At 44.6% G+C, this 13,723-nt stretch overlaps 2 protein-coding genes across 9 annotated transcripts in view; both read right to left on the reverse strand.

Annotated features, from left to right (window-relative positions):
- Window positions 1-4,200: 4,200 nt before the first annotated feature.
- Window positions 4,201-9,675, reverse strand: HINT3 (histidine triad nucleotide binding protein 3). The gene is made up of 5 exons (XM_075414105.1): window positions 9,497-9,675; window positions 9,007-9,124; window positions 7,578-7,647; window positions 6,602-6,728; window positions 4,201-4,674 (listed from the first exon to the last, which is right to left on the reverse strand). Exons 1-5 carry the CDS (start codon window positions 9,632-9,634, stop codon window positions 4,627-4,629), a joined length of 501 nt encoding a protein of 166 aa, XP_075270220.1. The 5' UTR covers window positions 9,635-9,675; the 3' UTR covers window positions 4,201-4,626.
- A 1,702-nt stretch (window positions 9,676-11,377) lies between these two features.
- Window positions 11,378-13,723, reverse strand: part of NCOA7 (nuclear receptor coactivator 7) — a 99,137-nt gene continuing 96,791 nt past the window's right edge. For all 8 annotated transcript variants that reach the window (XM_075414112.1, XM_075414113.1, XM_075414106.1 and 5 more), the window contains one exon: window positions 11,378-13,651. In XM_075414112.1, the coding sequence (XP_075270227.1) occupies window positions 13,516-13,651 (136 nt within the window). In that variant the 3' untranslated portion in view covers window positions 11,378-13,515. The remainder of the gene's footprint in view (window positions 13,652-13,723) is intronic.

Raw genomic sequence — 13,723 nt, forward strand, 5'->3', positions numbered from 1 at the left:
CATATCTAACGGACATGATTCAGTTTAGCTACTAGATTACAAGTTTCACAAAACTCTGCTTCCTCACCTGCAATGTGGAGTTTAGATTAGCATCTACAGATGAAACAGGAATTTAAACTTTCCAACAGGCAACTTTTTTGCAACAGGCCCCCAGCAGAGTAAATGGAGCAGAATTTATTAAATTATTTTCACAAAAATTGTAGCATGTGAGGTTTTTTAGTATTACAGATTATTGAGAGCGGTAAGTAAACTCTGACCTTCTAAAAGGTGTTCTTGCCCTACTAAGTAACTTCCAGCCCTTCGGCTCTCTCCTAAACTTTACTTCTTTGTAGGAAGCTCCTTCAGTGGTCTTCCTTCTTCCCCTTGAAGCCTGTGAATTCTGCATCTGCTTTGGACTGTACATCGCATAGGGATTATCTGTGTCTTGTCTTGTCTTGTCTTGTCAAACACTGAATGCACTTTCAGCACCGCAATAAATGTTGCACATCAGTTTGAAATGACAGCAAGCGAGTTTTTATGCAGCATTTTATTGTTTCCAAGTTTTCCAGATTTCAAATACGATTTTTACTGGTTTGCTCCCATTTTTATGCTTTTATTTACAACTCAAACTTAAAACGACTTCAGAATAGCTTGAGGAGCCATTACCGATTAATCACATTGAAAATGCTGTCCTTAGTCAAAACACAAACTTTTAGTCCTCGTTTAACAGCATTGTAGGTGTATCTGTTTCATCCTTTCAGAAGGGGGCAATTAGTACCTCAGCATAAAAGCATTATTCTCTGGGTTCGCATTAGGTTGGTGGTTTACATAAAACAACCAGGCAAAAGAGTACAAACAAAGCTTTGTCAATCCTAAACATGCAGTCAAAAAAGCAGCTTTTCTCAGGACTGCTAATACCGGATCAGAGAACAACAGAGCCAGGGGCAGTGGCTAAGCAACTTTCCTTTGCTTCTCCAGGCTCTTGGAGAGAAAGAGCTGCTAAATTCACTCTCCCAAGAGTATTTTATTGACCTTTGCTCACTGGAAAGCTCTGCAGATGATTTTGGAAGTTTTAAAATGATGCTATAACACTGCTGTAGAAGAAGGTGACATAGTTAATGGGCTCTGCCCGCCGCCTCTTCCAAGGGCTAGCCAGCAATTCTGAAGCATATTCAAAGCGTTAGGATAGGCTTTTCAGAAAATATTTCTTTGCCTAATTAAAAAAATGATCTGCTCAGTCCAAGAACGCTAGCGAAAAGTGGAACATGGTTCTATGCTGAAAAATACTAATGAGATACTGAGCATTCATCTCAGTAATTAATGTGGCTCTGTTCAATGCTTTGTTGTTCGAGCTGGTTTGAGGCCTGTCTGCTGCTGTCAGAGACAAGTTCAATTCATCATCTTGTTCATCAGCAAAAGTTTGGAAGCTAGATTATGTCCTGATTTTTACCTTTGCAGTCTTACTGTAATTAGTGGGACCCTTCTTAAAAGTAAGATGTGAAAGTTGACCTTTGTGCTTCTGGGTACATTTGACAACGTACTGAGTCTGGCTGGGATGGAGATAATTTTCTTCCCAGCAGCCCATAAGGTGCCACGTTTTGGGTTTGTGACCAAGCTGAGTGGTGCAGTTGACACGGCTGAGGGACGGGATGCCATCCAGAGGGACCTGGACAAGCTCGGGAAGTCGGCCTGTGTGAACCTCATGAGGTTCAACAAGGCCAAGCGCAAGGTCCTGCACCTGGGTCAGGGCAACCTCCGCTATCAGTACAGGCTGGAGGGTGAAGGAATTGAGAGCAGCCCTGCTGAGAGGGACTTGGGGGTACTGGTGGATGAAAAGCTGGACATGAGCCACCAATGTGCTCTCACAGCCCAGAAGACCAACCACATCCTGGGCTGCATCAAGAGAAGCGTGGCCAGCAGTGCAAGGGAGGTGATTCTGCTCCTCTGCTCTGGTGAGACCTCACCTGGAGAACTGCGTCCAGCTCTGGAGCACTGTGTCCAGCTCTGGAGCCCTCAGCACAGGAAAGACATGGACCTGCTGGAACGGGTCCAGAGGAGGCCACAAAGATGATCCGAGGGCTGGAACACCTCTTCTGTGAGGAAAGGCTGAGAGAGTTGGGGCTGTTCAGCCCGGAGAAGAAAAGGCTCAAGGGAGACCTTATTGCAATCTTTCAGTACTTAAAGGGGCCTTATAAGAAAGATGGGGGCAAACATCTTAGCAGGGCTTGTTGCTACAGAACAAGGTTTTAAACTAAAAGAGGGTAGATTTAGACTGGATATAAGGAAGACATTTTTTACAATGAGGCTGGTGAGGCACTGTAACAGATTGCCTAGAGAAGGCAACAACAGGTTGTTCCATCCCTGAAAACATTCAAGGCCAGGCAGGATGGGGCTCTGAGCAACCTGGTCTAGTGGAAGATGTCCCTGCTCACTGCAGGGCGCTGGACTAGATGACCTTTAAAGGTCCCTTCCAACCCAAAGCATTCTGTGATTCTGGAACACACCAGTGCTCTGGCAATGGCAGGGCTTGCATAAATGTCAAGGCCTTCTCCTTTTCCCTCTCTGGCCATCCAGTGGGGCAAAAAGCTGGGAGGGGCACAACCCACGCACCTGACACAAACTGACAGGCAGGGATATTCCATGCCATATGATGCCATGCTCAGCAATAAAAGCTTAGGGTTGGGTGTGGGGTTTTTTGGGAGGGGGCAGGGTCATTGCTACTGGCCTGCTTGTGGGAGGTTATGAGTGTTTACCTTTGCATTGCATGCCTTGTTTATTTTCCTTCCTCTTTTCTTCATTTATTAAACCATCTTTATCTCGACCCCCGAGTTTTCTCACATTTGCTCTCCCCCATGCCGCCAGGTTCAGGGCTGAAGAGCAAGCAAAGGGGTATCCAGGGTCAACCCCAGTCAACTACTCCACTGCACTGGAAAATCATTCCAAGATTAGCATTTATTCTGCTTATTAATCCTTTTTGACAACAGTTCATGTTGGTACTTTAAACATTACATGTCACAGTTAAGTACAGTTACATAAATTAATTACAAATCAGAACACAGACACAGTAATAACTCTTGAAAGATCTTAATGTTCAGATATTTCACAAAGCTAGCAGCCAGCTCAAATCTCCTAATCTATTGCACAGAAGTAGTCAAAGTTCAGTGGCTTTAATTCACACTCTTCCTACCTTATGTTACAAATTAAAACCCCAAAGGACTGCAAATGACACGTGAGCGGCCACTAATATGAATAACAAGACATTACGAGCAAGGTCTTACAGAAAAGAGAGTTGTAAACTTTTCTGGGTAGAAAACATTGTTCTTCAGAAGACTGTGAACTTTCTGAAGTATTACGTACAGTCTGCTGTGAGGATATTACAACACATTGCTAAGGCAGCAGGTGCTGGATCAGTGGGAGACACTGAGGAGATGACGTTGGGGGAAGCTTGGAGGTGCGACGGACCGTCATCGCCTCAGCTGCGCCTTAACGCATCAGCCAAGGACACTCGGTTAGTGAGGCACCCAAGGGTCTCTGTGAACGAAGAAAATCCCCTCCGTGCTTTCTGGAGCTCTCACTTCCCAAACAGTCTGCCTTAATCCGGCACTGAAAAACAGAGCGCTAGCAGTACTGATTAGAGTCGTACAGCAAAGGCAAATGTTCAGCAGCTTTCTTCAGCAACCCAACATGTTCCAGCTTTGGGCTGAGTCCCTGCTATCCCAAATTCAAATCAGATTGCTATTATGCAGGCCTGCCACACAGTCACTGCTCTGAGGACCTGTTTCTCTTGTGACTTCATTTAGAAATCACATTTAGCCAAGGCCTTAGTAAGCTCCAGGGGACTTCCAGTGAGAACAATATCAGAACCAGCTAAAAATTTGGATTTTTTTTCTACCATCATGCAAAACAGCAGTATATGAAATCAATTCCTCTGAACTCTTCACATTTTTTGTAAACATACAATAACTAATTTAAAATATTGTGCATGTAAGAGGGAAACAATCTTTACATCCAACATACAACCACTTACACATACATTTAAACTGTATTCTGTGTTATACAGCATTATCACATCTCAGGCACCCATTGTATTAACATTTACTATGTCACTGTCATGCAAATAAGACAGGTGATATATTAAAGTGGTTTAGCACCAGAAAGTCAGTAGTGCACTTTCAGCAATGTACCCACTAATAACTAGGCGTAATTAACACATCATACAAATACAGATGGAAACTTACATGTTTTAAATGTTACTTGTGATCTCAGAACAATGCATCTTCAAAATAAAAGCTTGATTCTGCAACAAATATTCCCTTTGCTACCACAAACATGCTGTTAGTAGTAACTTGTTGCCTTAGTTGCAGTACATTCTGCTGCTACACCTTGCCTTTTACTAGGAAAAGTTCTCTGCACATATGCATGTATTATGTATATATATACAAATAAAAAATGAAAATTAAAATTACAGCCTCAGGTATCTAAATGGGAGCATTAGGTTGGCAGCTACACATTCTGTGTATTTCCTCATAAGGAACTAAAGATTTTTTTTTATCCTTGTATACTATTGGCAATATCAAACTGTGCAACCTTAAATCAGAGTTCAAAGCAGAGAACAAACCAGCTAGCGACACAAGGCTAAGAGTGCTTTCAACTGGCAGCGTTTTCAGTTTGCAGTCGCTCAATCAGTTGTTCAGCCTATGAGAGAGAGAAAGCAATGCATTAACTACACCATGGGCCTTCAGGTTACTGAAAATTCCATTTTAAAAAGAGTGACACTGACAGAGCATTTACTTTTCATTTTTACAGACAAAGCACACGACAGAAGCAGAATACAATGATTGCTTTGAACAGCAGACTCTTTTTCACAGTTTCCATCAAACTCCCTTCAGGTGATCAGAAAAGGAAACAGAGCCTATGACAGCCAGAGGATGTTTGAGCAAACAGCAGATAAAGCAGCGTGGTTTTAAAGACCTCAGAAGATGGCAGTGCTCAGAACAGCCAAGCTGTGAGACCTGGAATTCTTTGGGAGATGCTCTCAACGGCGTGTTGCGGCCTTTCAGCACCCAGCCAGCTGCACACCAGCCACAGATGTTGCTGAGGGATAGAGTGCATTCACGTCACGAGATAGACATCCACGCTTTGGCTATGTCACTGTACTCACACATACCTTTTCTCATCGCGTGGCTGTTTAGCGCATACCTGGGACAGCCGCATTTTGTACGTGTAACAGCACCAGCCCACGGAGCCCTCAGCAAGGCTCTGGGCAGATGGAAGTCTGCCAGCAGCGTTCTAGCAGGCCAGACTGGGCACACGGAGACTAACACGGGCACTTCCGAAACGAGTCCGTTTACTGTCAGCCTGTTTTTGCCAGTCACACTGAATTAATCTTTCATTTTGAACTCGTGCTTGAGGTTTTATTATGATCTCCAAAGGAACCGTGTCAAAAGGTGAAAAGCTTAAGTTTGGCATGTTTTAAATAACACACAGTAAAAATACAGTCAGCTACTTAGGGCAAGAACAACTTCACAGGAGTTAAGCAAGTAAAGCTAGATAAAGCATGGAGCAGCTGAAAATGAAGTCATCTGAATCCCGTTTTGCATTCTTAAACAAGTATCACATTCAAGCCATTATAATTAAAAACAAACAAACAAACAAATAAACCAAAACCAACTCAAGAACATTTTCCAACTTGACAACATGGCAAAATATCTTTTGAAGTGCGTGCATATTGGATAACCAAACTTTGTACAGATCTCCCTGAGCTAATCCAAGACAGCAAGCAGTAAAACTACACAGCTGTACTTATTTGAGGGCCAAATATCTGTGTGACACTCTACAATACAGCAGAGACACATCTGCTTTTTTCGAGCCAGGTGAGATCTCCAGTGAGGCACCGCTACGAAGAAGCCGAGTTTTTCTTCTGTAAGTAAAAGGCTATCTATATTCTTTGGATGAGAGAGACCTTTTTCAGCCTCTCTGTTTTGGGGCTGTGCAATCACACCAGGATGCTGTGGACAGGTTCTCTGCTACACCAAAGCAGTGAGAGTAAGCTTTAGTCCTCCAGAGAGGTATTTCCAAACAGGGATTTAGTCAGTGCCAGTTCAGTCTCATTGCTCGCCTCTACTGACACAAATCAGTACAAGCTATGTTTTTGTAAAGCAGACGCTTGTTTCAGTCTAAAGATGACAGGATGAGAAAAGCCACGTGAAATGATGCGAGCGATCATTAGGTGGCCATGTTTTTCACCCAAATCAGATGAGCCAGGGTGTGTACAATACAGATCCCACCACATTTGAATATATCCTTTCACATTAAAGAACAAATACTTGTAAAGTGTCCTCAGAAGCACATCACTTTACCCTAAGCTACACACTAGATCTAGAACTAGTGTGAATGCGATTGTCACTCCATTTCCCTTAACAAGCATAAACATTAAAGTTACATTTTAACATTGTATTTTCTCAAACATTTAATGCAAAATATAAATAATTAATAATTATAGCCATGACAAAAAGCATCGCTCAAAGAATTTTTGGACATAGCTAAAATGCTAGAAAGATGTCATATTTTCAGCTTGCAACCGAAAACCTACCGGAAGGCCTATGTGCTAAATTACACTTACCGTGATAAACCAGTAGGAATTGATTCTGTAAATGAGTCTGGATAAGAATCCTAGCTGACTGGCTGGGGCCAGGACGTGAAGATGCAAGTGGGATATTGAACAGAACGGAGGCCAGTGAAAACCCATTCTTCAGAAAAGGAAAACAAGTGAAAAATACTGGTGATGTTAATTCAGGAAGAAGTGAAACACTGCAAGTTCTTTAACACAATCAACTGAATTAAGAACTCACCACATTTTCCTTGTACGTAAAGGCAGGAACAAAAATATGCCCCTTTCTTTTCATTATGCTCCCAGGAAACCTTTTCAAATGCCCATTAACCTCCTACTTCGCATCTCTGTATCTAAGATACATTTTCTTTTTTAAATCTTCCATCTTTACAAAATGTATCTTTACAAAATGTATCTTAAATATATCATATCTAGTTTTCAGCCAGAAAGCCAACTGTCACTAGATGAATGTAGTTTCTACCTATTTGAATCATGAAGGCCCAGTTCCCTACACTCCACACTATTTACATCACCTTGTAATTTACTTTGGCTATCAAAGGTACTGGCTTAAACTAAAGGGTGCAGCACTGAAATCAAATGAATGCAGATACGACTGAATCACAGTGCAGTGCCCTGCTTGAACAGGACAAAGGTTACCTCTCTTCTGGAATCTAGGATTTAGAGCATATTTTCAGCACATATTTAAAGAGTAGCCTTTTAGGTAAGTTGTATGAAGTGCCCTCTCTATCCCAAGATGTGGTCAAGACAGAATCTCATAGCTGGAATGCAACCTGTGCTGGCAACTCATCAGAAAAAAAAGAGTTTCTATTCAATGCCAGCACATTCTACTTGCGAAGTCATGCGGTAAGTGAATGCAGACCTGATTTCTTCAGTAAATCATACTTGCAGTTGTTGCCACTATTTCTAAAATACCATTCTGAGAAGTAAAAAACATACTCAATAAACACAGGAGGCTTCTATTACATACCTTACATCATTCAAGTCATTAAAATTATTTCTCTGGAGTACAGCTTTTCCAACTTCCATCATTCTCTTCACTATTAAACATAAATAGATCTCAATTAATGTTTAAGTAACGTTTTACATATCATATATCATCCAGTAATTTAAAAAAGGTATTCCTCAGAAAGAAAATCTTTGAGTATTAACTGCAACAAACTGATCAGACAGATCACAAACATGGGGTTTTCAAAACATAAATACTGTAACTACTCATAATCAAAGATTGTCAAGACAGCGTTGTGCAACGATTGACATGAAAATCTCCGCTGTTACTGATTTCCACACTAATGATGTTTTAAATGTGGTATTACTCTTAACAACTTTGGCCAAAGCCATGGTATCACCACACCCTTATAAAAAAGTCAACAAATACTGACTGGTCAGAATGATAACATTTATGCTTATTCCAGTGTTGTATCTCTACATAGCTACAGGACTTCGATCTCTAGGTCCTGTGCAGCCTGACATAAGTTAGCAAGTTTCAGAGATGGTGCATAAATTTAAATTAAATTAAAATAAAGTAACAGAATTCTCAGTCCTACTTATTACCAGCACAAAGTTTCATTACCGTAAGACTGAGAAGCAACCCTAACACAAAAACTCAAGGCAAAAGTCCAAGCGATTGCCTTGAAGCCAAACACATACAGAAGCTGTTTCTGGAGAAAACCACCCTACGTTTAAAAGCAAAATACAGTGATGCAAGACTTGCAACACGCTACTATAACTCTTTCCTTGCATCACCTGTAACTTTGCATGAGGTGGAACCTCCTCATGCCTGTACGTCTGTAGTTTTTCAGTTACTTATCACACTTGGCCAGGCATTTCTGGTGACACAACTACTTCCACGACAACGTTTTCTTAAGGGGAAAAAAAAGCCTATCAACAATACATCATAGCTTCAACACAGTCGAATTTTATCTTTTCAAAGATTATTGATGCTTATTGGAACACCATTTTGCTCTTTCTCCTCTTACTCCTGTTTCCTGAAAAATAATGTAGCACTTATTATAAAATATGCACGTTATAAAATTGTTCTATAATTTTTCATACAATTTGAAGTCGCATACATATCCAAGAAAACACGACGATGCGGCACGTAACTGTTTTTAAAAATAAAGCCGAACTTCCAGCAAAGTGCAGAGGCACCAAGGCTCCCTGCAGGCACACGAGGTCTCACGCACCGGCGCAATGTTCTTGTAGAACCGCACAGAAGAACCCCACACCGTCCCACCCGCGGCAGCTCCGGGGAAGGGCAGGCGCCCACCCACGCTGACAGCACCCGTTTCAGCGCTCACACCCCGCACCGGGGCACCGTGCGCCTGCCAGCGCTACCCGAGACGGCGCAGAACCCTCTTCCAGAGCTCTGCTCCTCGTCCTCCTCCTCGCAGCCTCACCTAGGGGCGCGTGCTCGGCCCGCAGCGTTTTGCAGTTCCCCAGGTGCTCCGCCGGCACCACCAGGTAGTGGTGGGGGGCGCCGGGCCGGATGTCCCTGAAGCAGACGAGGTCTTCGTACTGAAAACAGGAGGCGGGAGATGGGTCAGGACGCGGAGACCGGTGAAGGGCAGGTAGCAGAGCGCGCCCTCCCCGCGTCAACGTCACACCCGACGTCACGGTTGAAGGAACTAGGAAAAACCCGACGGTTTTTGGCGTCGACGTTTCCCTCCGACCCCCGCGGGGGAGCCCGCCGCCCTCGGACCGCGCCAGCCCCGCCCCGCCCCGCCCCGCCTGAGGAACACCCGGCCCCGGGGCCTCACCCGCCGCGCCCGGCCCGGCCCCCGCGGCCCCTCTCTCCAGGGCCCGGTACCGCGGGATGAGCCCCCGCGCCGGCGGGGCGGGACAGCGGGGGAAGCCGCGGCCGCCGGCGCCCGGGCGGCCCTCACCCACCTGGCAGGGCAGCAGCGCCGTGCCCGGCTCCTCCCGGCGCACGATCCTGCAGAACACGCACTTGCTGTCGTAGCCGCCGCCGTGCCCGGCCTCTCCCCCCTCGGCGGCGGCGGCGGCCGCAGCCTCCTCTCCCGCCATGGCCCCGGCCCCTCGCCCTCCGCCTCCAGCCGCCGGCCGACCCGCCCGCGCGCGCCCTCGGCCGGCGCCCGGCGCGAGCACCAATGGCGGCGCGCCGGGCCGCGCGCGCCCGCCTCCCGCGCCACGCCCGCCGCGCCGCCAGGGGGCGCGCGCGGGCCGCCGGAGCGCCCCGCCCCTCCCGTTGCGGGACGGCGCCCCCGCGGTCGCTGAGGCGGCCCAGGTAGCCCCGCGGCGCACCCAGCTCTGCTGGCCGGTAAGGGAGCGGACGGGGCGCAAAAGGAGGTGGGGGTCCCTCTGAGGGGCCCTCAGAGCCCGCCTCGCCCAGGCCGCGGCCGCCAGCGGGGACGCCTTCCGCCCGACCGGGTCCCTCGGAGCCCCGTCCCGCCCGGCCGCGTCGTGCCCAGGGACGGGGCCGCCGCCGCGCCGCCCCCCGCCCGTCAGCTGCTTCCACAGCTCACGGAGGGTATCCCTGAGGGGTGGCGAACCTCCAGTTCCCAACAACGGTTTCTTCGTAATTCGTGTTCGAAACGCCTCGCCCTGCTCGATCGCACTGCCACGGAATTTCGGTGCTTTTGTTCTTCGTGCAGCCCGGACAGCACGAGGCGCGCGTCCCGCAGGCGATACGCCATCGCCTGTGAAGGCAACGAGCCACAAGGTTTAGAATAAGGTTTTTCAAAAGTGCCTTTCTGTCAGGGCGAGGAAGCCGTGCTGGCACGAAGAGGGGGCGGGTGGCTGCTCCACCTGAAGGAGCCACCTTGCCAGCGGCTGCCGTCCCGCGGAGCGCCAGGCAGTCCCTCTGCAGCGGGCGCCCCTGCTCCTTCTCTCTGCTACAAACAGGCAAGTGAAAGCTTTAAAGTTCACACACGAGGATTATTCCGAGAGTAACTGGGTTTACTTTGCTCTAAAGCCAGCTTTGTGTGAAACTTCTGGTGCAAAAACTGCCCTGAAACCAGCACCGGACTGGACACCCGCGCTTACCGGGGTACGTACAGGCCTTAGCGTGAAGGAGCATCCCAGCACTGTCCTGATGCAAAAATCTTCATCCGAGTACCACTGAAGTACGTACGCTTCACGTGGCAAGAACAAACTTTTGTTCTCCCTCTGAGAGAAAAATTACTCGTGACCATAATTTTCCTCTTGGTTTACATGAAGAAAATTCTTACCGCCATTTCACTCAAAGCAAGGTTCACAGATAGCATACTCGTTCCCTTTCATGAGAATTGTAGTTTGTTTTTTCTCAATGGCACCTCTGTATGCCATAATAAAGTCAAGAACCAAGTACTTTTAAGACATCGTATGCCTTCGCCTTGCTTGGACAGAAAGAAAAATACATGAACGCTTTAGCAACATAAAAAGGGAGCGTACAGAAATGATGTACGTGGACTTTTGACTTCTGGGAACAGGCTGGTCAAAAAAGATGACGGAATACATGTCAGGCACTACAGCTGAGAGAAGCAATGAGAACTACTAGGTCAACTGTTTACTGGTATTTCTTAGCCCTTTGTCACAGTCTGAGTTCAAAACACAGCTCTATTTTTAGGACATGCCATACCACACAACCCTCCTCCCCCCGCCCAAAGCTCCAATCTCCTTAACCACATTTCTAAAATATGATATTGCTGGAATTCTCTTTTTGAGGGGAGGCGTAGGTATTTGTCAGCATAACCTGTAACTTAAGCTGCATCCTTTCACCTTCAAAATGTACTATAATTTGTGAGTAGAAGAGAAAACATCTGTAACAAGTTTCTGAATGCATAAATTCCTTTATTGAAAATATTGTGATAGCACTGCATTACATATATTCAATATTCATAGTTTCAATGGTCACAATTCTGATTGAACAACACTGTTTTGAATATAGACCACAGCGTTTAGATATGCTCTGACAAGGATAATATAATGGAGTAAGTTGTAGGTAGCAATGGTGAAATGCATGTAAAATGTTGAACTTGGTTGGTTGGGTTTTTTTTTAAACTATTAAGTGGTCTGCCACCATTTAAAAGAGCAAAACAGTATCAGATATTCCTGGTATCTCCAAAGCATTAACGCCGTTAATAACTTTCAAAATATTTTACAGCACTACTAATAAGAACTTTATTTATGGCTGTAGCAGACCACATAGAAGGGAAGCGTGAAAAGCTCACGTGCAGCGTGCTACAGGCTTACTGTATATAGCATTGGCTTTTAGACTGTGAAATTTCTGTGCAGGATTAAGATTTAGTAATGCTTTTGAAAGAAAACCACTTGGCTGCTTTTTTTTCTCCTTTTTTTTTTTTAATCTATTCAAAAAGGAAAGAGCAGCGAAGTCAGTTGTGTTACTCAGCTAATAGTATTCCAAAATTAGACTGTACTGTTTAATGCATGGAAGCATGCTACCATTTCTGTAACCTGCCTTTTTCAGGACCACGACACATTCGGCTCTAAGGGCAGGACAGCGTCCTAATGTTGGTCGGGTCTGGACTGTGTAAACAAAACCATGGCATAATGGGAAAGCAGAATTCTTTAGCAAACAGTGAAGACTGCCAGTCCTCTGTCACACTCCATATACCGAACTTCTCATTTTGTAACACGGAGTCTTTTCAGTGTTGGGGGCGGGGGGGGAAGTATCTGATTATTTCATGAAAAACAACGAAGAATATTTAGTTGCCTGTTAAATCCTAAGCCAGCCTGTTGCTTCAAGTCTTTTTCGGGAAGGAAATATATATAATAATTACTAAGAAAACAAGCATTACACTAACATGACCTGGCCTGTTACGGAAATAGCATTCCTCTCTATATCTCAATTGTATTTTCTCCTTAACAAAGCAGTTATTCTTCAATTTGTAGAGAAGTGCTCATAAAAGCACAGTGGGTGGCTTATTTTGAATCATTTGGTGGTGATACAGAAAAACAATCCTCTCTTAGAAATGTCCTTTGTAAACAGTCAAATAATACTCGGGCAGATGCTTGGAGCATGCTGTCCCAATTCTGTTGACTGCAACAGAGCTGACACAGTCTATACCAGGTGGCATTCTGCCCAATGTCTCCATACACTGCCAAAATAATAATAGAGTAAGAGGAATGTGGCAGCAGAGTTAATAGGAAGCATTATCCACCTTCTCCCTCATCTCAGAAAAAAAAAAAAACCAAAACAGAATTATGCACTCAAGTGTTTCTGCCAGAAAACAAACCCTCTAATTAGGGCAAAATGAAAACCAAACCTCACTTACAAAACAAAAATATAAAAATTAACTTCAGAAATCAAATAAATTGATTCAGAATAAATGCCAATGCATAAGAAGCCTACCTGAACAGTAATTATGTATCAAATTGAGATTTGAAACAGTAAAAGAAAAAACTCATAGCTAATACATTTACAAAAAAAAAATCTGCTATACAATAACAATAAATAAAAAGATTTTAAAAACATGTTCCCTTAAGTGCTGTGTACACCTATTTCTGATTCTTTTCCATGGCAAACAGTATGCTGTAGGTTTTGGTAAAGTAACCTTTTATTTTTGGTTAGCATTTGTACATTGAACATAAATACACATGGAATGTACTAGATAGTTATAGTTTTCCCACAGGATCTTTTTCACAGTTACAGAAAAAGTCTTCAACTTACACACCATGAATGTTTTCATAAGCCTCATATCTTCGATGGAAGAGTGTTGAAGGAGGAAGTAAAAAACAATTCACACTGATCTCTTACTCTTCTGTCTCTTACTGCCTCTCAAAACCAGCTCTGTTTTTTCTCGGGTTGGTGGTTTGGAGGGTTTTTTTTGCGTAGTCATGCTCTGGTACAAACTTGAGGAAAAAGCGTGTAACGTTGTGAGGCAGCCTGCACCTTCTAGTTAGCGTTTAAGTGCCTAGTGGATCCAGTCCTTAAGGCAGTCAGTATTTCATTCAAATGTCCATACTTCTACATCTTGTATTATGAAATCTTCTTTTTTAGATAAGATGTCATTATTGAAGGTGCTACAGGAGTTGCTTCGCCCATGATACAAATCTGCATCTAACCACAGGCCAAACCGGCCACTAAAAAGGAAGTACACAATAAATGTCAGATTATATACATATTACAGTAAAAATACTGGAAGCTGTAGAAAC

The sequence above is a fragment of the Opisthocomus hoazin genome, chromosome 2 (genome assembly GCF_030867145.1).
Source record: "Opisthocomus hoazin isolate bOpiHoa1 chromosome 2, bOpiHoa1.hap1, whole genome shotgun sequence".
NCBI classification, from domain to species: Eukaryota; Metazoa; Chordata; class Aves; order Opisthocomiformes; family Opisthocomidae; genus Opisthocomus; species Opisthocomus hoazin.

Coding starts and splice junctions, on each gene's coding strand:
- HINT3 (XM_075414105.1), bottom strand. CDS start 9,634: ATGGCGGGAGAGGAGGCTGCGGCCGCCGCCGCCGCCGAGGGGGGAGAG. Junction 7,648..9,006: donor GGCCGAGCACGCGCCCCTAG/GTGAGGCTGCGA, acceptor TATGTTTAATAG/TGAAGAGAATGATGGAAGTT. Junction 6,729..7,577: donor AATGACTTGAATGATGTAAG/GTATGTAATAGA, acceptor CCTTTTCTGAAG/AATGGGTTTTCACTGGCCTC.